Source organism: Lynx rufus, unplaced genomic scaffold (assembly GCF_022079265.1).
Source record: "Lynx rufus isolate CCGP_SWC_20201006 ecotype Redwood Valley unplaced genomic scaffold, mLynRuf1.p SCAF_4, whole genome shotgun sequence".
Taxonomy (NCBI): domain Eukaryota; kingdom Metazoa; phylum Chordata; class Mammalia; order Carnivora; family Felidae; genus Lynx; species Lynx rufus.
This window is the reverse complement of record NW_025814856.1, coordinates 15,186,963-15,209,861: the sequence shown is the minus strand read 5'-3', so window position 1 is coordinate 15,209,861 and position 22,899 is coordinate 15,186,963. Positions and strand designations below refer to the sequence as shown.

The following is a 22,899-nucleotide window of genomic DNA, read 5'->3' as shown; positions in this document are numbered from 1 at the left end:
ACCTGAAGCATCTCTCACCTGGACCCCAGCAGCAGACGGCCCCGTGAGGACGTGGGGGTGGGGGGTGGACGGCTGGTAAAGAAGTAAGGAAATTGGTGCCCAGTGCGGGCTCCGGGAAGCCACCCAAGCGAGCGCTTACCCAGGGGTGGCTCGGTCCTGACCCTGTTCCCTAGACCTCAAGTGGTCTGCCTGCTTGAAGGCTGTTCGCGGAACCATGAGGGAGGAGGGGTTGCACGCAGCACGGGACGCCTCCGCCTTTTAAAAAACATTAGTTCCTTAGATAAAATTCTTAGAGTTTACTAGGTGCTTTCCCTATAATTTGCCCAGGAAACTTGTTTTTGTAATGAAGAGAGTGATGTGAGACCTCAGAAGACGTTTCTTAAAATGCTGGTTATGCTAAGTAGCTTCCTGCGTTCTGTTCTGAACCCCTGGAGAGCAGAAAGCCAGGGCTTTGCTGTGTTAGAGAACTCTGGAACAGCGCATTCTCCCTCTCTCTCTCTTCTCTCTCTCCCTCCCTCTCCCCCCTCTCTCCCTCCCCCTCTCTGTCTTCTCTCTCTGCCTCCATCCCTCCTCTCTTCTCTCTCTCCCCCTCTTCTCTCTTTCCCCCTCCCTCCCCTTCCTCCCTCCCTGCCCCTCTCTCTTTCTCTCCCCTCTCTCCCCCCCTCCCTCTCTCCTCCCTTTCTCTATTTCTCACTCTCTCTTCCCCCCTCTCTCTCTCCGTCCCCCTCTCTCCCCTGTCTCTCCCTCTCTCTCTGTCTTCAGCCTAGTCCCTCTGGGAGTGAAGAATTTTGCAGATTCAGGAGCAACTAAACCCCTAGATGTGGGGCGGGAGGCCTAAAGGGTTTCTACCTTTCAGCTTCCTTTTCAGTGCCTCCTTAGTACAGTTCAAGTCCCGGTAAAGCCGGCAGCTGTGCCCCCTGGTGGCCCTCCCGGGGGCTCTGAGGTAGCCCTCAGAGGGTGCTCCGAGATCTCTTCCCGCCGCCTGGCAGCTGGAGCCCAAGGGGTTTCTTCTTACAGAGAATGACAGCGTTAGATACGTTGACACTGAGGGTCGAGCGTTTTCCACCCTCTGACATCTGAGTAAAGGAGGAAAGACCTTGGCTGTCAGGCGTCTGTTCCTTGGATTTCCATAACGTCCATGCAGCGCCACGGTCTTGAGCATTTTAATGCGTCACCCACCCAGAGAGGGTCTCATTGCCTTCTCTCCGAAAGTCTGGAAGAAGTTCTCGGTGTCGCTGTCCGGTCTTCCACTCCTCAGAGCACCGGAGGCCTTTGACTTTACGGCTTCAGACAGCTGAAGTCTGCAAATAAGTTTAGCTTAGTCCTCACGGCCCAGGGTTACAAAATGCTGAAATCTGCCTCTTGCATAGCACACAGACCTTTAGATGATCCAAGGCCAGGGAAGCTGACTTCTCAAGCAAAAAAGCGTTCCCTGCTTGCACGGACATTGTCGGTTTCCTGGAGGCTGTGTAGACCGGGCTCCCCGCAGGCACCCTTGGTGGGGATTCCCGGGAATGGCACCAGGCCACAGGGCTGCCGGGTGCTCGGGGTAACCGTACCGATGGAGTGTTGCCCAAAGCCGACAAGCCAGAAGGTAAAAGTTAATGGGTAAGGAGCATAGCTGGGCCCACCTCAGGCCCCCTCGGGGTGGGAATCAGCCCTTTAGGCTAAACTCGTCCAAGGCTGTAATCAGCCACCTCCAGGGGTTCCGAATAAGCTCAACCTGGCCTACGCGTCTTTCCCCGAGACGGACAGGCTCCCTTCCGGGGTGCAGCGCGCCGTTGGGCTGTCAGCACAGTGGCCTGGCAGGAAACCGAATCTGCTCTGGAGTCCCTTGCGGACTTCCTGCCCTCTCCGGCTGTGGTAGAGCTTCTCGAAACAGTGCAGCGAAGTTTGGACTAGGTGCTAAGCATTTAAGGCGTTAGGTAAGGAAAATGAACCCATGACCTCAGAACACTAAAAAATAAAAAAAGCTGTGCACTGTTTTCACTCGCAGTACAAAGGATGTTGCAAGATACCTCTTTAAATAAATCACTCCACATATATGTAACATATATAATCAATTTGGGGGGCGCCTGGGTGGCTCAGTCGGTGAAGTGTCCGACTTCGGCTCGGGTCATGATCTCACGGTTCGTGGGTTCGAGGCCCCCATCGGGCTCTGTGCTGACAGCTCGGAGCCTGGAGCCCGCTTCGGATTCTGTGTCTTCCCTCTCTCTCTGCTCCTCCCCCGCTAGCGCGTGCTCTCTCTCTCTCTCTCTCTCTGTCTCTCTCTTAAAATAAGAGGCTCACAGCCTCTCCTGTTCTTGACGCTTCACACCTTTTTATTTTTTTAAGGCTACTTCATATTGTGGTATCGTTTTCTTGAGTCAGCAATCCAAAAACCCCCAGCTCTGAGCTGCAGGGGTGCTGCGTACTGGAATGTTTACCTCATCGATTCGAAAAGGCCGTACTTGAGGCTGTACCACAGATTTCCTGTCTCAAGCCCATGCCACGATTGGCGTCCTGATGGCGTGGGGTGTCAGGACCGTCTTTTGGTTGGAACGGGGCTGCCCCTGTCCCCCGCCACCAGGCTAAACATTTCTCACCTCTGACGGGGTGAGGAGGCTATGGGGTCTCTACTTACCCCGCTCAGACCCCCGAGCCTGACAGGGCAGGGTACACATGGCAGCTTGAGGGGGCCCTGAATTCCTTCCCGCTCACGTGGAGCTGCTGGGGGCGAAACATCGGGAATGAATCCCGTTACGCAAACCGGCTGCCTGTGCCCACAACTGGCAGAGCCCTGCTTTGCCCGCCTCACAGCAGAGTTCTGGCCGGCACACCCACCTCCCTCCCAATAAGCTTCCAGAAACCTCTCGAGAAGCCACGTTCGGGCACCGTGGGGTGAGGTTTTCAAGGCGGGCCCGCAGCTGGACCCTTCCGTGCTGTCCATTTCAGACTTCCTGAAACGGAGCCACACGCGATGCTTTTCTTTGTTACCCCAGTGTGACCGGGCTGCCTCGAGAGAGCCCAGCTCTCTCTTACCCCCCTGGGTACCTTCTGACCAAGTGCAGAGCTGGCCCATCTTAAATCCGACCGGGATGGCGTCGACACGTCCCGATTTTACTGGTGGTTTCGCGAGAGCACTGAGTGGGCCATCACACATCCATCCGAACTTCTTATAAGTCCCCCCTACGCACCCCTGCCTTTCCCCTCCTCTCTCTTCCCCTCCTACGGGGGCTCCAGCCGGCCTCCTGGCCTCTTCCCCTGCACCTCAAAACTAAGCCGGACATGAGGCAAACCGAGATGGCCCCTTCCTCGAGCTCGCTTCATATTGGTGTGAGGGGCCCCTCCTCTACCTGCCACATTTTCTCCTAAGTGTCCCCAGTGAACTCCCAAGGTGTCCCATCTGACGCCAAACCCAGAGCTCCGGGTGGAGCCGGGGCGGGAGAATGACACGTGCGTCCTGAAAGCGATGTCCCAGAGCCTCCCGCGAACGCGTCTTCCTTGCCGTGTTCCCCGGAGTCTGCGGGTCCTTCTCCCCTGAAGGACGCCAAGGGGCTTGGCTGCTTCAGGCCTCGCCCTCCGGGCGACTGGAGGTCAGGCTCCCGGCTCCTCATGGCCACGTGCTCTCCTCGTTTCCAGCTCCGGACATCTCTGGGAAGAGGAAGGGCGTTCGTTCGCTACTCCCTGGTGCACCAGCGGTTGGCAGATACCTTACAGCAGTGCTTCATGAACACCAAAGTGACCAGGTAAACGCACGGCCGCGCTGGGCTTCACGCCGCGAGCTGAGGTCCCCTCGTTCGGGACAGTGAGCCCACGGCAGACGCGCCTGCCGGGGTGGCCCCCCGGCCCTCCCACCCACGCGGTCCTCTCCCACCTGCCCGACAGCAGCACCGCCTGGTCCCAGGTGAGGACCTGAAGCCCCGAGAGGCCGAGGGCCTTTCTCTGGGCCCCACAGATGCTGAGTCCTGACGCAGGAGCTCGGATGTGGATCTCTGAGCTCGTAAGGCCAGGGCGTTTGCCCCCATGGCTGGCGTGTCCTGGGGCCTGACCCTGATGAATGGACGGGCCCCGCTGGCCACTCTGAACCACCGGGCCGCAGCCTTGGCCTCTCGGCAGAATCAGCTATGGGATTTTTAACCCCACCGAGCCCGGGGCCTCGCCCGAGACCCCGAGTCGACACCTGCTGGCTGTGTCTAGGCTCTCTGGACGTTGAAGTAGGTGGCCAGGTCGAGAGCCCGGGTTGTCCAGGGGGTCGGTCTTTGTGGCGCTGGTGCTGAAGCCTGGACCGCGGGGGAGGGAGGGAGGGGACTGAGCGTGTCACCGGCGTGTGGAAAGAGGAGCTACAGGTCCGGCACTTATCAGCAGAACCTGCCGATTTCCCAGCAGCCTTTTCCAGCCCCCCCCTCCCCCCTCCCTAGGGAGGGTTCTTCCACTCAATCAAAGAAATCACTTGTGGATTAAAAAAAAAAAGATTGGGGGAAAATACTGTGTTTCATTTGTCGTCTTTAAGATTGATTTGCATAAAGATGTATGTCTCATGCATGTGACGGGCTTTGTGAATTCAGGTGCGTTAAGAATCTTCTCACGTTTGGTTTGAAGATTATTTTGTTCCAGGTGTTTGGTGAGAACTGTCACAAGCAGCTTGGCTTCCAATGTGTCCCATTTCACAGGCGTCTTTGCACTCATCAGCGTGGCCTTTTTATTTACTTTAAATTTTTTAGTGTGTGTTAATTTTTGAGAGGGATAGATTGAGAGCACAAGCAGGGGAGAGGCGGAGAGAAGGAAAGACAGAATCCCAAGCAGGCTCCGCACCGTCAGCGCACAGCCCGACGCGGGGCTCGAACTCACAGACCGCAAGATCATGACCTGAGCCAAGATCAAGACTCGACCGCTTAGCCCGCTAAGCCACCCAGGCGGCCCTCAGTGTGGCCTTTTTAAATTAAAAAAAAAAAAAAAAAATTTTTTTAATGTTTACTTATTATTGAGAGAGAGACAGACAGACAGACAGACAGATAAAATGTGAGCAGGGGAGGGGCAGAGGGAGAGGGAGACACAGAATTCGAAGCAGGCTCCAGGCTCCGAGCTGTCAGCACAGAGCCCAAGGTGGGGCTCGAACTCACAAGCTGTGAGATCATGACCCGAGCCGAAGTCAGATGCTTAACAGACTGAGCCACCCAGGCGCCCCACAGTGTGGCCTTTTTTAAATTCTTCTTGCTCCACGTGAAGCGAAACAACCAGCACCTCCAAGTGAGGGTATTTTGTTTCTTGGCTTTAACATTGGCGTCTGGACAGAATTTAGCTGTGAGCTCACTGTTCTGTTGTTGATTTCTCTAGAAGGAATAGAAGATGAGGTTACATTTCAAAAAAGAAGAGTACTTTCCCCAACAGCTGTCCCTTTCCGGGCAAATAATTGAGATTTAAGTTTTCTCATATCCTTTTTGGGAAAATAGATAGGATGTAAACAGTAAGTGAATATGCATCTAGTTCATTCCAGCAATTTCCTTGAAGAGCAAGCTCATTCGAAAGAAAATCAAATTGGTGTGTGTGTGTGTGTGTGTGTGTGTGTGTGTGTGTGTGTGTGTGTCTGTCTGAATTTAACTCATTAGTCACCGGAGTTAGAATTTGTTAAGGCAGAGCTGTATCAGGTTCAGTCTTTCCTTACCCTTTATTGCTCTTGTGATCAGCCCCTATCTGTGCTTCCCTGCAGTGACTGGTATTATGCACGGAGCCCCTTTCTGAAACCGAAGCTGAGCTCCGACATCGTGGGCCAGCTCTACGAGCTGACTGAGGTTCAGTTTGACCTGGCATCCAGGGGCTACGATTTGGACGCCGCCTGGCCGACGTTTGCCAGGTACTTGGACGAATCGCTTGGTTGAAAAGACAGGGAAAAGAGATGCTTGAAGTTCTCAAGATTGCCCCCAGTGTCCTGCCAGCAGTTGGGTCGCTCGGTAAATTACATAAATAAAGGTTTGGCAGCTCTCTCAGGCCCTCCTGATCGTACAGACGTTGTCGTGTCTGTGATTAACGATGATAACATCGGAAGGCTCCAACCTGAAACTCTCCCCATCAGCCAGGTGGCAAATGAGTCAGTGGAGACACATATGCAAAACCTGAGGTTTCTTCAGTGTGTTAAGGAACTCGGGGGCGGCCTGCGGGGAGCCGGTAGGTTTTTTTCCTGGTTGTGTCCTTGCAGAGTTGCAGGCCGCAGGAGAGGGAGGTACAGCTCACCCATGCACGGGTTGCTGGAAAAGCTGCAGGATTTTCACTTCTTACCAGTGTGGCACTCCCGTGCCACTCCAGGAGGGAGATGGGAGGGGACAGGCTCAGATGACAGGGGGGGCCTACCCAAGGTCACCCGGCAGGGCTGAAGTGCCAGACTCGAGCTCACTTCCACTCCAGCGTTCTTTGTTTTGCTTTCTGTTGATACAGATTTTCTTTTAATGTAAATTTTTATATTTTACATTAGGAGTATTTTCTGTGTAGAGAAAAGTACTGGACATGACGATGCCCATGGGCCAACCTCCGAGATCAAATAGCTAACCGTTTGCCGTATTTGCTGCACGTGTCCTTTTTAAAACTTTTTAATTTTGCAATCAATTCATAATTACCAGCAGAGTTGCCCCTGAAATGCCACAGAGCGTTCATCTGGCTGTTACCTCGATTTCCCTAATTACCAGTGTTTTACTACAACTGTTTCTATCATTCTTTCTCTTTATCGGTACATGTTGGTGTATTTCCTAGGCCATTTGAGAGTAAGTTACAGAGTCGATTCCCCTCTCTCTATTCCTAGGTACCTCATGGTGTATTTCCTAAAGTCAAGGGCACCCTCTTATGTATAACCTCAGGGTAGTTATTAAGATTGGGAAATGAATATTGATACAATGCTACTGATTTATAGGCCAGATTTTAGGAATTATCCCAATAATGTCTTTTATAAACCAAAAGCCAGCCCAGAAACACATGCTGCAGTTAATGCCAGGTCTCTGATCTCTTTGAACTTGGAACAGTTTCCCTGTCTTTGTCTTTGACAGTGTAGACATTTTGGAAAAGCGCAAGCCAATTATTTTGTAAAATGTTCCTTCGTTTGTGTTTGCCTAGGCTATTCCTCATTGTGAGGTTCAGGGTAAGTATTTCCAGAGGGAGTACCCCAGATGTTGTGTCCTCCTCAGCATATTGTCTGGAGACACACGATGTTGATTTGTTTCATTACCAGGGTGGTTAACCGTGACTATTAAGTCATCTGGTGTTTCCAAGATCTCCCTAAAGTTACTGTATCTCCCTTTGTAATCAGTGTGTTTCTTTTTATTTTTTTTAATGTTTATTTATTTTTGAGAGAGACAGAGCGTGAGTGGGGGAAGGGGCAGAGAGAGAGAGGGAGACACGGAATCCCAAGCAGGCTCCAGGCTCTGAGCTGTCAGCACAGAGCCTGACAGGGGGCTCAAAATCTCGAACTGTGAGATCATGACCTGAGCCGAAGTCGGACGCTTAACCGACTGAGCCACCCAGGCGCCCCAAGTAATCGGTGTGTTTCTTAGGGGAAGATATTTTACGATGAGGTTGTTACCCCATTTTTTGTTTCTAAATCTGCCACCTGTTAGTTTCAGCATCCGTTGGTAATTCTTGCCTGAGTCTGTCATGATTGCCAGAGTGATTTTTCTGACTCCATTCCTCCTTCTACATTAGTAGCTGGCACCCTATTGTAAGAAAGATCTTTTCCTTCTTCCTCATTCATGTATTGATTGATTGATAGCAGTGTTGACTCGTGGGTTATTTTACTCAGTGGGTTATAGTCTGTCACTGTAATCTTTTATTTTGAAACTTAAATTATTCCGTATTTGCCCAGTGGGAGCCCCATCAAGCTGGGATTTTGGGGGTTTGGGGTTGTTTTTGTTTTTGGGGGGTATTTTTTTTTTTGTTTTTTTTTTTTTTGGTTGTTGTCATGTCTGATACCATCTTTGTAGGAAATAAAATCTTCCAGCTCCAAATAAAGCCCCAGCCGCCGTCATGCTTTTCTCTTCAGTTCCTGCCTAGAAGTAATCACAGCCCTGTAGTTGATGCAGGTCATTCCCAAGTATTCTTGTGTTTCACTGTGTGTGTATCCATAGGTATCTTATATATGTATGGGGTTTTTTTTGTATTTATTTTTAAATTTTGCACACACTGAACCGTGAGACAGCCATCCTTTTGCAACCTGCTTTTTTTTCATTTAGCATGGTTTTAGACACATGGAGTTCTGTAGCTGTAGAGTGGGGTCAACAGGCCACAGCCCACACGGCTTCCCGCACTCATTTCCGTGTTGTCCACGGCTGCTCTCCTGCAACAGTGACAGAGTCGAGTTGTTGTGACGGAGACCATAAGGCTTGCAAGTGTGAAATGCGTTCTATCTGGTCCTTCACTAAGAAAGAGATCTCTGGGGGCGCCTGGGTGGCGCAGTCGGTTAAGCGTCCGACTTCAGCCAGGTCATGATCTCGCGGTCCGTGAGTTTGAGCCCCGCGTCGGGCTCTGGGCGGATGGCTCGGAGCCTGGAGCCTGTTTCGATTCTGTGTCTCCCTCTCTCTCTGCCCCTCCCCCGTTCATGCTCTGTCTCTCTCTGTCCCAAAAATAAATAAAAACGTTGAAAAAAAAAAAAAAGATCTCTGAGCCATGGTATAGAGTATTCTCTTGTGCAACTAAACCAGTTTATTTATTTATTTATTTTTTAAGTTAATTCTGAGAGGGAGAGCGTGTGCACGAGCGGGGAAGGGGCAGAGAGAGAGGAGGGGGAGAATCCCAAGCCGGCTCTGCACTGTCAGCACAGAGCCTGACGTGGGGATTAAACCCACCAACCGTGAGATCATGACCTGAGCCGAGATCAAGAGTTGGACGCTTAACCGACTGCACCACCTGGGCGCCCCGCAACTAAACCAGTTTATCTGCTTCCCTAGGGATACAGACTTAGGCTAGTTGTACTTTTATGACCACCGCAAGGCTGCCTCCAAGCACCATGTCACCTTTATTTCTCAGATTGGTTGCCACTTTTCCCTCGCGAGCAGACTATGACAGGAACAAAGATGTAAGGAAAATTTAAAGCAAAAATTGGGAAGTAATATGTTCATTTCGTTCTTTCTGGGCAGCGGGTGGAGAGGCCTTACACTGAAACTCAGCAGTGGAGTGCATCCGCTGTAGACCCACGTAAATCTGCCCTTTGGCAGAAGCTGATGGGTTTTGCCTTGTTACGCTCTATCTGGGAGGGCACTGCCCCCTCCCACCACTGGGTGCCTTGTGATAACCAAGGCCCCGGGTGCACGTACGCGCGTGTGTATTTCCTGCTCTGACCCAGGTCTGTCTGCTCTGTGGCCCCACAGGAGGACGCTGGCCGCTGGCTCCTCTGCCTACCTGTGGAGACCCCCCAGCCGAAGCTCCAGCATGAGCAGCTTGGTGAGCAACTACCTGCAGGTAATGCCAGAAAGGCTGGGGACTTCCTCCCTACCGTGTCAGCCAGCGTATGTCCTTGCTGCTTACAATGGGGCGGGGGGGGCTGTTCTCAGACACCTTTTGTTCCAGCCAGAGCAACGTAAACCCTCAGTTATACCCTCTGCTTCCTACAGTCCAGGTTTTTATAACCCAAGAGAATTTAGGCCTTTTAGAGGTTAGATTTTGTTAGAAGCTTTTAAGGTATCTTCTTTTTTTTTTTTTTAATATTTATTTATTTTTGGAAGAGCATGAGCTGGGGAGGGGCAGAGAGAGAGGGAGACAGAATCCGAAGCAGGCTCCAGGCTCCGAGCTGTCAGCACAGAGCCCGACGTAGGGCTTGAACCCACGAACCGTGACATGATAACCTGAGCCGAAGTCGGACGCTTCACCGACTGAGCCACACAAGGTGCCCCGAAGCAGTTTGGCACTTGGGTTAAAAGCAGCTGACTGTCCCCCATGAGTTGTGTGACCCTGGACAGACCACTCACCCTCTTGAAACCTCAGCTGTCTCATCTAGAAAATGGGGGCATGAAAGTCATCGTAGCTCATGAGGTGATGTCACGGACTGAGTGACGGGGTGCACGCACAGTGCTTCCGGGCTTGACATAGACCAGTGAGTGCTCAGTCGGTGTTCGTGGGCAGGGTTAATTTTGTTAACTGTGTTAGAAAGTGAATGTATCATAGCTGCATGTAGTTCTATAGGAAAGAGCAGTGCAGTTAAAAACAAGATGTAAAAATAGGAAAAGCATTAAGACTGGCAAATAAATGGAGCTTTAACTCTGTTTTGTGGTTGAATCACAACAGGAGTTGTAGGTCTGGAGCAGTGGCGGACAATAATTTGAATGTAACTTAACGAATCTAAGCACCAGTGTCCATTACGCTCCCAAAGCTACAGGAGGCTGGATGGGACACGCGGGTTCCGAGGCCCCGGGCGGAGCTCACGTGTGTGGGTTGTGCCCTTAGGATGCGCCCTGACCTCCTGCAGCTCGTGCTTCCAGCCCTTTGGCTAGCTCGATAGACCAGCCTTACGCCCCGTGATTGCTGTATTTTGGTTTTTGTTCTCATTAAACTCGAGCGCTTTTGCCAGGAGCCGCGTAGCTTCCGTGCCGAAGCCACTTGTGTCCTCTTTCTCCTCCCCAGACTCAGGAGACGGCCTCCAGCTTTGACCTGAGCAGCCCCTTACACAACGAGGCGCTGGAGGGCTTCGACGAGATGCGCCTGGAGCTGGACCAGCTGGAGGTGCGGGAGAAGCGGCTGCAGGAGCAGGTGCACCAGCTGGACACAGAGAACCAGGAGCTGAGGGCGGCCGTCAGCCTGCAGGGGGAGCAGCTGCAGACGGAGAGGGAGAGGGGCCGCGCCGCGGCTGAGGACAACGCCCGCCTCACTCGCCTGGTGGCCGAGCTCCAGAAGCAGTGGGAGGTCACCCAGGCCGCACAGAGCGCCGTGAAGGAGCTTCAGGAGTGCCTGCGGGCCCTGGAGCGGGGGGCGGCGGAGAAGGAGGAGGATTCCCACTCGGCCCTGCGGCGGCTGGAGTCCGTGCTGCAGCCCCTGGCCCGGGAGCTCGAGGCCGCGTGGGGCTCGCCGGACAGGAAGAGCCCGCGGTCGGCAGAGCGGGAGGCAGATTCGGCGCCTGCTCCGGTGCCGGACACGCCGGGGCGGCGGAAGCCCCTCCCCGGGGACCCGGCGCCGGAGACCCAGGAGCTGGGGGAGAAGCTTCGGGCCCTGGAGAGAGAGCACGCCAAGGTCCAGGAGCTCAGCAGGCAGCAGAGCGCCCAGCTGGGGCAGCTGGCCGAGGAGCTACGGCTGAAGGAGGAGGCCCGGGCCGGCCTGGAGCACCGGCTGGAGGAGCTGGCCGGGAAGGGGCAGGAGGCCACCCGGCTGCGGCGACAGCTACACGAGGCCCTCGCCCACCTGAGCTCCCTGGAGGAGGAGCTGGCAGAGGTGAGGCAGGAGGAGCGGCAGCGGCGACAGGAGAAGGAGCTGCTGGAGCAGGAGGCCGGGGCGCTGGCGCGGCAGCTGCGGGTCCTGGAGGCCCAGCTGGCACAGCTGAGCCAGCACGTGGGTGACCTGGAGGAGCAGCGGCAGCAGCTCGCCCGGGACAGAGACCACCTGAGCCAGAAGGTGGGGGCGCTGGAGCGGCCGGCCGAGCAGCCGGGGCCCCCGGGCGCCACCCCGCGGCAGGCCTCCAGGGGGCCGGAGGAGGGGCAGCGCAGCCCACAGGAGGGCCAGACAGGTGGCCCCGAGACGCCAGGGAGCGGACGGGAGGAGAGGCCCGGGCAGGCCGACGGGGAGCTGAAGAAGGAGCTGCAGAAAGCACTGGAACGCAACCAGCTCCTCGAGGGCAAGCTGCAGGCCCTGCAGGCCGACTACCAGGCGCTGCAGCAGCGGGAGGCGGCCATCCGGAGCTCCCTGGCCTCCCTGGAGTCTGAGCAGGCCAGCATCCGGCACATGGGAGACCAGATGGAGGCGAGCCTCCTGGCCGTGAGGAAGGCCAAGGAGACCATGAGGGCCCACGCGGCGGAGAAGGAGGCCGCCCTGCGGAGCAAGGAGGCCGAGTGCCAGCAGCTGCAGGAGGCAGTGGGGCAGTGCCGGCAGCGGGCAGAGGCCCAGGAAAGGGAGCTCAAGGCTCTTGAGAGCCAGTGCCAGCGGCAGACCCAGCTGATCGAGACCCTCCGCGCGGAGAAAGGCCAGCAGGGGCTCGGCACCCCCCGAAGGCACCGCCCCCCGGGAGCCGGGGGCCCAGCCGGCCCCGAGTCAGGCAGAGCCAGAGGCCCGGCAGGGGGAGGCGGGGGTGCCAGACCTTCAGGCCGAGCTCCAGGCAGCCCTGGGTGACCGGGAGAAGGCCCAGAGCCAGCTGAGCGTGGCCGAGGCCGCTCTGAGGGAGCACAGGGCCCTCGTGCAGCAGCTGCAGGAGCAGAACGAGGCCCTCAAGAAGGCCCGCGGTCGGGAGCCGCCGCAGGGCTCGGGGCACGAAGGGGCGCTGCGGGAGGACAGGGCCGAGGAGGAGCAGTCCCAGGCAGGACACGGCTCCCGGGAAGCCCCGCTGGGACAGGCCGAGCCGCGGGAGCAGCTGCCCGGGGCCAGCGCAGACACAGCCGAGCCCCACGGCCACCGCTGCACTCAGCTCATGGAGAAACAGCAGGCGGAGGAGGCCCTGGCCCGCGCCGTCCAGGAGCTCCGTGACGCCAGAGAGGCGGCCTCAAGGGAGCGGGAGGGCCTGGAGCACCGAGTGGCTGGGCTGCAGCGAGAGAAGGACAGCTTGCAGGAGAGGCTGAAGGTGGCCGAGGAGGCGGCCCGCTCCTTGCCCGGCCTGCAGGCTCAGCTGGCCCAGGCCGAGCAGCGGGCGCAGAGCCTCCAGGAGGCCGCACACGAGGAGCTCAGCGCTCTCAAGTTCCAGCTGAGCACCGAGATCATGGACCACCAGAGCAGACTGAAGGTAGTCCCGGCCTCGACCCGCCCTGTGGCGGGGCCCGATGGGCCCACGAGAGGATAGGACGCGTCTGCAGCCATGTGGCACGCGACGGCCTAAGAATGTACCGGGCAGCCGGCAGACATGGCTGGGTCGCAGCACCCTTCCCCCCCCTCGTGGACGCTTTAGGGCACGTGTCCAGAGCAACGCCCTAGCCCAGAAGTCTAAACCCAAGGTGGTTGCAGACAGGTTTGGCTCCTACGGAGTGGCTTTTTAAAATTAGTAGCCAGCGTTTAAAGAGCAAGGTGTTTACAAATTCAGTCTGGGGGCTTCCTTTGAAATCTCAGAAGATCTCAGAGACTGTGCCCTCCTTGCCACCTGGCAGCAGTCACCAGGAGCTGGGTAGTGGCTGCCCCCTTTCAAGGACACACGCACCCTTTGGTGTTTTCCTTACACTCGTTTAGGTACTTGCCCAGCCCCTCTGGGCCTGTGAGTTTGAGACCCTTGCCCTAGCCTCTAGAACCTACTGCAGGCACCAGCACTTCCCGCCTGCGAGCCCTGTCCCTGGGTTTTCTGGCCCTTCACGTGCCATCCTGATGACAGGCGCCGTGGTAAGAAACTGGCTCAGTTAGTTTGTCACAAAGCCCTTGGGATAGACAGCGGGCTCCCATGTGCCTTCGGTACTGCACAGAGAAAAAGGGTTAAGAGTGGCTACGACCCAGGACACGAACAGGATGGCTGTGGGGTTTGGGCTTCCAAACTTGCTCGTTTGCACCGAGGTCTGTGCTCACTCCCAGACACAGATGTGCCTCCCGCGCTGTGTCACCCATCCTGTGCTGCTCCGTGTGGCTCATGGGGCACTTTTTTCCTTGCAGAAATTAAACCCTAAGTTTGAGGACCAAACTCAGTTTCTTAGTAAGCTTGAAAGGGCGTTGTCACCAGTGAAGCCCAAAGCTTACTGAGTTTGGTGCAGAAGAGAGGGGTAGCTTGTTTTTACCCATTCGGGGGAATGGGGCTGAGGGGGGTCTCCGTATGTCAGGACCCCACTTTGACGACCCCTCTCTCATCATCTCCAGGCTGCCAGTGAAGACTGCGGGAGCCTCAGGGCCCAGCTTGAGGAGCGAGGCCGGCAGCTGCAGGCCGCCGAGGAGGCTGCGGAGAGGCTGAAGGTAGGCCCCGGGGAGTGTGCTGACCAGCGGCCCGGGAGCCCGGGGTGCCCACCTCTGCCCGGTCGTTCCCACCCCAGTGTGTGCGCCTGTCAGGGAGCAGGGCCCGGCATGCTTTCCACTGGACCCGTTAGGAGGGCCGCCCGCAAGCCTCCCAGTTCCCGAGCCGGAGCTCCCGTCCGTTCGGCCCTGTAGGCATCCTGGGTGTGCACCGCAGCCTTCTACCTCCTGGACCCCTGGCTGGGGCTGCCAGCTGTGGTTTCCAGCCAGCCCCGTGGAAAGGAAACAGACTGTGCTCCTCAGCTGTCTCTGCAGGTGTCTCTTGAGCCGGTGGTTCTGAACCCAGGGGAGCCCTGCCCCCAGCCACCCCTCCGAGATTCGGATTCCTGCGCCCCCCCCCCCCCAAGCGCCCCAACGCCTTGCAATTAATACTCGGGGGCTAGAGTTACAAACAGGAGTGTGTCACGCCCCACCAGCGCAGACCAAAGGTTCTTGGCCTCTTGAACTTAAAACCCTCTCCAGTTAAAAGAGACCCAACCAGATGGGGCGGAGAGCCAGGTCCCTTCCCGGCCTGCCGCGAGGGCTCTTGTTAAGACACTCTTGCTAAGCGTCTTCTCCCCGATGTCCTGTGCCAGGCCACCCGGGCAGAGCTGGGAGAGAAGCTGAACTGCACCGGCAAGCGTCTCGCAGAGTGCCAGGCCGCCCTGCGGAAGAAGGACGAGGAGGGGGCCGTCCTGCGCGAGAGCTTGGACAGGTTAGTTACACGGTCTGCCCGCACGGCCAGCGGCGGGGGCTTCGGGGAAGGAGGGCTTTGGTGCAGTCGCGTAGAAGCGCGGCCGCTCGCATCGGGTGAAAGAAGACCTTTTCCAAGAAAAGCCACAGGCTCGGAAGGGGCTTTGCCAGAAGCGTACCCCGGAGGGCCGGCGGCTGGCCTCGCACACCCTGCAGGCGGTGGCAGAGCCTTTCTCCTCGTGCCTTTTTGTGAGCCCCGGCAGGTGCTTTGGAAGAACTGGCATGAAGTAAAAGTTGGGATATGATAACGTAACGCTGACGGCAAACACTTAAATAACGCCCCAAACGGGGCAGGCACCGCTTAAACACTTTGCATCTCTTTGTCCCCTATATCCTCCCAACAGTCCTTTGAGGACGGAGTGATGTCTTATCCCATTTTATAGACGAGGAAAGTGAGGCTTAGAGGAGTTCGGTCACTTTCCCAGCGTCCGACAGCACGTAGGTGATGGCGAAGGAGCGCAGGCCAGACCATTTGGCTCGAGTCTGTTTCCCTGACAACTGCCCACCAAAGTACTCGGACAGATAGCTCTGCGTCTGGTCTCGTGTTAGGGTACTGGCGTGTGTGTGTGTGTGTGTGTGTGTGTGTGTGTGCGCGCGCGCGCGTGCTTCCCCACTACGAGCTGTGACTCGAGCTCTTCCTTGTTTCTTTTGTGAAATGACAGTCTGCGGGTTGGGGGTTGGGGAAGCCTTCCGGGCACCTGCCGAGGGTGAGTGAGTGTGCCCGGCACCAGGCCGGCTTGTCTTCCTGCAGACTCTTGCCGCTGCGTCTGTGTCTGTCCATGGTGCTGCCACCCTCCATCATGACTGTTCTAACCTTGGAGGGTGGCCCTACTTGTGCAGTCCCGAGGCCGCCGCGAGCCTCCTCACTTTCAGGCGATGGGGGGGGGGGGGGGAGCTGGGGTTGGGCATCATTTGGTGATGAGGCCAAGCCAGTCCTGCTGGGGATGCTGGGACCCAGTTACCTGGGTGCCCCCAGCAAAGACTGGCACCCCGCATTGTCCTGAGGCTTTCCATTCTCTGCCCGTCCCTCATCGCCTCCCACCGCCCGGCTTCTGAGGTGGGCCCAGGCCCAGCGTGAGATCTGGAGCACGCTGGGTGTTCAGTAACCCGGATGTACATCTCTTCCCATCTGACTCCTCCAGAGTTCAGACCCCGTAGGGCTCCTGCTGCCCAGTCGTGTTCACGCGGTGATAAAAGTAGCAAGGACCTCCTAAGTTGGTGGCATTTAAAAAAAAAAAAAATGCTGTAACAATGCTTGTTTGTAAGATCTCAGAGTAGTTGTTTTAGCTGCTCGATGTCACATAATCCGCCTGCCCAGGATTGGATTTTACTTTACTCACTGGGTGGGTGGGTGTCTGTGTGTGTGTGTGTGTTTGTGTGTGCGCACACCCACGGGGTCATTTTGGTGGACGGTGTCTAGTAAACCACTTCCCGACAGCTTTATACTGGGCGTGGGAAGACTGGATTAGATAGAGATTAATTAGTCTCCGCAGAGCCCTCTGTCTCGTGGAGCTTCTGTGAACGCCTTGCCGGGCCTGGGGGTTTGTAGCACATCCCTGGGAAACCACTGCCCTCGGGGCCAGGTGAGCCGCAGGTGGGGCGGGCAGGGCCAGGAGGACCGTGATTTGGCACCGCGGAGACGAGGGGACAGAGCTCCTGAGGCCTCCGGGCCGTCGGGTCAGCACCTGGCATTGCCCGTCGAGTGCCCACTGTGTGCCCAGCACCCACCCCGTGCACAGAGCTCCAAAGACACCTGGGAGACGGGTCCTCGTCCGCGTGGTCACCTCCAGGGAGCTACTCCTGTGTTCTTTCTGTCCCGACTCTGTTTTCCTCTTGCAAACCCCCCCAGCCCCAGCCCGTGAACCATACCCATGGGGCTTCTCTCATAACCTCAGCGCGGCCTGAAAACCAATTGGGTGGAGTTAACTCAGCTGAGGTGCTCCCAGCAGCCTGAGGTCACCTGCCCTCCCCGAATGTCCATTGTATTGGCTGCGGGGGCTCGTGTGCGTGAAGAGTCTGGGTGTGCGAGGGGGGTTTTGAAGGCCAGGGGGGTACATAACCTGCGAGCGGGTGGTATCAAGGGGCGCCCCCACCGTGAGGGGGAAAGGCTTGGAGGATGGCGGGAGCCCTCGTTAGAGGGCTGGGTTAGCCCAGAGGCCTGGGGGAAGCCGGAAGTAGGGGCCACTCAGTAAACTCCCCACCCCTCCACCAGGACCCAGAAGGAACTCGAAAAGGCCACGACAAAAATCCAGGAGTATTACAACAGACTCTGCCAGGAGGTGACGAACCGGGAGAAGAATGACCAGAAGATGCTCGCGGACCTGGATGACCTGAATAGAACCAAGCAGTACCTGGAGGAGAGGCTGATCGAGCTGCTCAGGTGAGAGCGTGGGGCGAGCAGCTGTCTGCCCCTCCCTCCCCCGCCCCGAGCTGGGTTTCTCTGTAAAGAACAGTAGCTGTTCTTGAAAGGTCTGTTCGCGGGAAGGGGGCCCGTGTCCGTCTGTGCTGTGTTGTTAAGGCCTCCCACACGGACAGGGGCTGCTTGGGCCCTCGGCAGCCTCGTACGAGCGGATTTCACCGTTCCCACTGGGGCTCAGCTGAGTCTGTGTTGTCACACTGCCGGGGAATCATTTTCCAAATCTCTGTGTGCGTAGCCACGAGAGTGACGGCAAGTGCCGTCTCGTATCCTGAGGAATCTCTCCATCCCCTTGCCCCTCTTTCACGAGCCCTTTTCCCCTTCTCCTCCGTCCCACCTTTCCCCAGCGCCGGGCCTCCCAAACTCCTACACCTGCAGGTGGCATCGCAAGCGTGGGCCCCGGAGGACACACGTGCTCTGCTCCTGCCGCTTGGTGCCGCACAGGCACCGGGCCCGGCTTGCCACATCGCCTCCCCTCTGAAGAAAAGGTGCAAGCCTGGACTTTCACGTGAAACTGGCCTGACTTTTCAAGTTGGCGAGAGTGGTTCAAAACGGTTTTTTTTTTCTTGTTTATATTTTTCTGTTTTTTTAAGTTTATTTACTTATGTTGAGAGACGGAGAGGGAGAGACCGCACGAGCTGGGGAGGGGCAGAGAGAGGGAGAGAGAGTCTCAAGCAGGCTCCACGCTACGAGCGCAGAGCCCGACGTGGGGCCTGATCTCACGAACCACGAGATCATGACCTGAGCCGAAACCAAGAGTCAGAAGACGCTCAACCAACTGGGACACCCAGGCGCCCCTAAACTCTTAACTTTCTCATATGGAAATTTGCAGATGTACAACAACAGGCCAGCACAGTGCACCCCAAGTACCTGCCCCCCGCTTCAGCGTCCTTCACCTCGCGGCCAGTCTTGTTTCATCCAGAGACCCGCCGTGTCCCTCACCTCCCCAGATTATTTTGATGCAGATTCCAGATATATTATTTCATCTCCAAATGTTTCAGTACGTGCTTCTCTTAAGACAAGGACTCTCCATTTTGTGCCACCACAGTGTCATCGCCGTGCTTAAAAATTAACCGTGGTTCCCAATATTATTAAGCGTCTAGTCAGTTTCGTGTTTTTCCTGTTTTTTTTTTCCTCACGTTGTTTTCTTTTTTTTTTTATTTTTTATTTTTTTTTTTTTAAATTTTTTTTTTTTTCAACGTTTATTTATTTTTGGGACAGAGAGAGACAGAGCATGAACGGGGGAGGGGCAGAGAGAGAGGGAGACACAGAATCGGAAACAGGCTCCAGGCTCCGAGCCATCAGCCCAGAGCCTGACGCGGGGCTCGAACTCACGGACCGCGAGATCGTGACCTGGCTGAAGTCGGACGCGTAACCGACTGCGCCACCCAGGCGCCCCACCTCACGTTGTTTTCTAATGAGGGTCTGGATCCATACGTTGCATGGCGAGATGTCTGATCTCTCTTACTTAGTCTGTGATTTGGCCACTGTGTCTCTAACTTTTTTTTCTTCTTCGCAATTTACTTTTGAGGAAGCTAGGTCTTTCGTCCGGTAGAGTTTCCCACAGCCGGGATTTTGCCAGTTGTGTCTCCATGGCGCCACGTGACGTGTTCTCCCAATCTTTGTTATTTCTTGTGAATTGTTAGCCGAAACCAGAGCCGTGATTGTCCACCCTACGTGCACATTACATAGTCACTGGGGGAGCTGTTAAAATGATACCCACGTCCAGACCCTACCCAGTCCAACCAAACTGGAATTTCTGGGAGCAGGGCCCAGGGATCAGTGAGCCAGAGTGGAGAACCACTGCTCTAGTAGAGGCTGGCTCAGACCCAGATTCAAAATGTTCTCAAGAACGCCTCATAGAATTGGTTTATAGTTTGGGTCTTTTCCTTCAGGAGCCCACGTAAGATCTGATTAGCCTGTTCTTTGCGATGTTCGCAGCCTAAAAGCACTGCCTAAATCTGCCAATGCGTTTGGGGTTGCAAAATGGTGACACTAAATTCCGCCTGATCTGGAAGTGTAAAACCTCTGCCCACGTATCATCGATTTGCAGATTTGGGACTCAGGGCACTCAAGACCTGTGAGCTCAGACATGTTCTTGAGGCGTGTGATGGAGAAGCCCGAGTCCTGACTGCGTTCCCGCATTTCAGGGAGTGGGTCCCTGGCCTCCTGGGGACAGAAGGGATGGGCTGTGGACCCGCGGGGAGGGTGATGCCGGTCCAGGGCATGAGTCTTCCTGCTTCCTGACCACAGCAGGCACCTGAAGAGCCTGTCAGTTGCATGCCCTGGCTTTTGTATTTAAGGGGAGAGTCTGTGGCCTTGGAGTCCATTTCTGGCGGTGGCATCAGTTTGTCACCGGACCTCAGTGGCTCTAGTGTTACTGTTTGGGACTGAGGTGCTGTCGGGGCTGCCTTGACCTTGGGATGGTGGCCGGGGTTCCATCTAGGAAAGAACGAAACCTTCCCGGGTCAGAAGCTGTAATAGCAGCAACACGGAAACCTCTGTGCGCATCTGCCCTGTGTGTCAGGCATGTTCTGACATCTGCCAGACCTTTCTGGAAAGCCTCCCTGTGCTTCCGGTCTTGCTTCCTGGAGCGCATAGCGTCTCCCTGAGGAGTAAGGGAAAGTAACGTCCCATCAGGCTTTCCAGCGAGGACGCCTTTCATCTTCTCCAACGATTACTTGTTACTTGAGGAGACCATAAACACATAAGGGTTTCTGAATACATGTATGATTCGTGTGGGCAGTACATTCGAGGTCCTTGGGCTCGGAGCACGCCGTGTGTCCTATAATTATGACAGCCTGTTACACCTTAAACTCCAGGTGACCGTGTTCAGCGTCGTTTAGATCCCTGAGCAGTGTGTGACCCGTGCGGGTGCGGGCAGCTCTTTGCGGCCACCGGCACCCCGTACGTGCATCACGGTCCCCTCTGCCCGCACACACGTGCCGTCAGCTGAGTCTGGGACCGATGCAGGGGACAGACGAGTGTTTCCAAGTGGAGTGAATCTTCCTTCCACGTCTTGGGAAATTTGCACTCGGTCTTTGGACGTGATTCCGGGATCACCCTGCTGTTGTCATGGATTCCTCTCTGATTCTGATGTGGCTCTGTCCCAGGGACAAGGATGCTCTCTGGCAAAAGTCAGACGCCCTGGAGTTCCAGCAGAAGCTCAGCGCTGAGGAGAGGTGGCTCGGGGACGGGGAGGCCAGCCACTGTCACGACTGCAAGCGGGAGTTCAGCTGGATGGTGCGGAGGCACCACTGCAGGTCAGCGGGCGGGGCGCAGGCGCCGCTGTGTGTCTGGGAGGAGCACGTGGCCATCCGGTCTTCGGGGAGCCGGGCGCGGGTCCTGGCGGGCCGCGCAGGGATCCCTGAAGGGGGCGGAGGTCGGGTGCAGGGGTGCGGGCAGAGTCAAGGGGACCCACCCGGCTGTCGAGCAGCCGGAGAGCAGCAGCCGTCGGCCTCCCTCAGGCTGCGGGGACCAGAGGGAAAGCGGCGTTCCTGGAGCCCAGGGAGAGCAGGGGCTGAGGCTTTGCTGGGAGAACACAGATGGCAAAGACCCTCCTAGGGCCCGAGGAAGGGTAGGCAGATTTATTCTGTAAATGTATATATATATATATATATATATGTATATATATATATATATATATATATATAAATATAATATAAATATTCTATAAATATATATATATAGAATATTCTATATTATAAATGTAGAATATTTATAAATATATAAATATTCTATAAATCTCAGTGGGGGCCAAGGCAGATAGAAAGTCATCAGCACGGCCCCGGGTGGGTCTGTGGCCCCTCAGAGCCTCTGAACCCCCACGTCAGTGTGTCCCAGAAGGTGGGCTCAACCACGTACCCTATCCCCTGCCTCCCGGCACCTGGGGAAATAAAACGTCGCCTCCCAGTGCGCTTGTCAGGATGGCTTCAGTCGGCATCTCACCAAACTGACCGTGAGGCCACGTTCCTGAGTGGGGGCGGAGCCCCGCCCGAGGAGCCGTGTGGCCTCCAGAGCCCGGTTCTGGTGCCGGGCAGACCGCGAGGCCCGCGGCGCGGCGTCCTCACGGCCCGTGCTTGTTTCACCCCAGGATCTGTGGCCGCATCTTCTGTTACTACTGCTGCAACAACTACGTCCTGACCAAGCACGGCGGCAAGAAGGAGCGCTGCTGCAGGGCCTGCTTCCGCAAGTTCAGTGACGGCCCCGGCTCCCCCGACAGCGCCAGCTCGGGCACCAGCCAGGGAGAGCCCAGCCCTGCGCTGTCGCCGGCCCCAGGCCGAGCCGGGCCCCAGGCCGCCGGAGGCCAAGGTCAGGCTCCCACCCCTGCCCTCCCCGCCCCCGTGTGCTTAGGTGCCACCCCTCCCCCGCCCCCCCGTGGCTGGTCAGCTTGATTCAGTGTTTTCCGGACTCGGGCGTTAAAGGGGCGCCAAAAATGTATTGCGCCGATTTGAGACTTTCCGTTTTTATGTAGTTAGGATAGAAAGAGAATTGAAAGGTGAATAACTTTCTCCTGATACGATTCAGCGTTATTTAACACGAGGTCCGTGTACTTCGTAACTCAGTGTGCTACCAGTGGGACGTCCCCCACACCGTGGAAAATACTGCCTCCGGAGCCTCAGCCCCAATAACCCAGCCCTCCCAGCGGAGCAGCCACGGGCCCGGAGCTGCGTGGAAACGACCACATCCTTCACCTTCTCCCTGTGGCTCGCGCCACGGCAGGCCGAGGAGGACACGTTCTCCCGCGCCCTCTCACTGCGCTCGGGGAGAGGAAGTGGGATCCGGTTCCCGCTGGCCCTGCTCCCAGCACAGCCCCGCCGGGCGGGCCAGGCTGCCCTCTCGGCACTGCCCTGGGGATACAGACTAGCAGCGAGGCAGGCCTGACACGGCAGGGGCAGGAGCGAGGCTGGGCCCGGCTCAGGCAGCACCGTCTCCCGTGGCTGGTCCCTCTGGGCTCCTCCTTGGCCTCTGCCTGGGCGCAGGTCAGCCAGCCTTCCGAGATCCCGTGAGCTCCCCTCTTGTTTAACTGGACCATCAAGGAGGTTGGCGGGCCCCGTTCTGTATACTGGGTACGAAGAACCGCGTCGAGTTGGCAGGATGCACTGTGAACACAGCCTTCCTCAAACAGTATCTTCCTCAAACGCGTTTTTCATTCTTTTTTATCAAGTTTTGGGAGTCCTGTATAGATTCTGGGTAGAACTTATTTAATAGATTTGTTTCACAGATACCTTTTCCCAACTAGAAACCTGTCTTTTCACCTTCTTTGAAAGAGCAAAAACGTTTTCCAAAACACGGAAGGTTGGAATTCTCATGAAGTCCAATCCATCAATTTTTTTTTGCCTTATGGATCAATTTTTTTCTTATCTTTTGGGATCATATCTATCTTTGCTTACCCTAAGGACACAAAGATCTCCTGGTTTGTTTGTTTTTCCTAGAAATTTCACGGTTTTAGGTCTGTGATCCATTCTGAATTGATTTTGGTGTATGCTACAAGCCACATGTAGAGATTCATTTTTTTGCATATGGCTGTCCAGCGTTTCCACCGCCATTGGTTAACAAGTCCGTTCTCATAGAACTGCCTTTGCACCATTTTCTAAAATCAGTTGCTCTTATGTATGTGGGTCTGTATCCGGACTTTCTGACCCATCCCATGTATCCACGTGCCTTCTCTTTCACCAATA

The 22,899-nt window shown here is 56.0% G+C and overlaps 1 protein-coding gene across 1 annotated transcript in view; it reads left to right on the top strand.

Annotated features, from left to right (window-relative positions):
- Positions 1–22,899, top strand: part of FYCO1 (FYVE and coiled-coil domain autophagy adaptor 1) — a 75,203-nt gene that overhangs the window by 17,028 nt on the left and 35,276 nt on the right. The window contains 10 exon segments of the mRNA XM_047097603.1: positions 3,622–3,728; positions 5,690–5,833; positions 9,327–9,417; positions 10,576–12,138; positions 12,140–12,871; positions 13,921–14,013; positions 14,646–14,764; positions 17,015–17,182; positions 20,332–20,481; positions 21,312–21,529. Coding sequence (XP_046953559.1) covers positions 3,622–3,728; positions 5,690–5,833; positions 9,327–9,417; positions 10,576–12,138; positions 12,140–12,871; positions 13,921–14,013; positions 14,646–14,764; positions 17,015–17,182; positions 20,332–20,481; positions 21,312–21,529 — 3,385 coding nt within the window.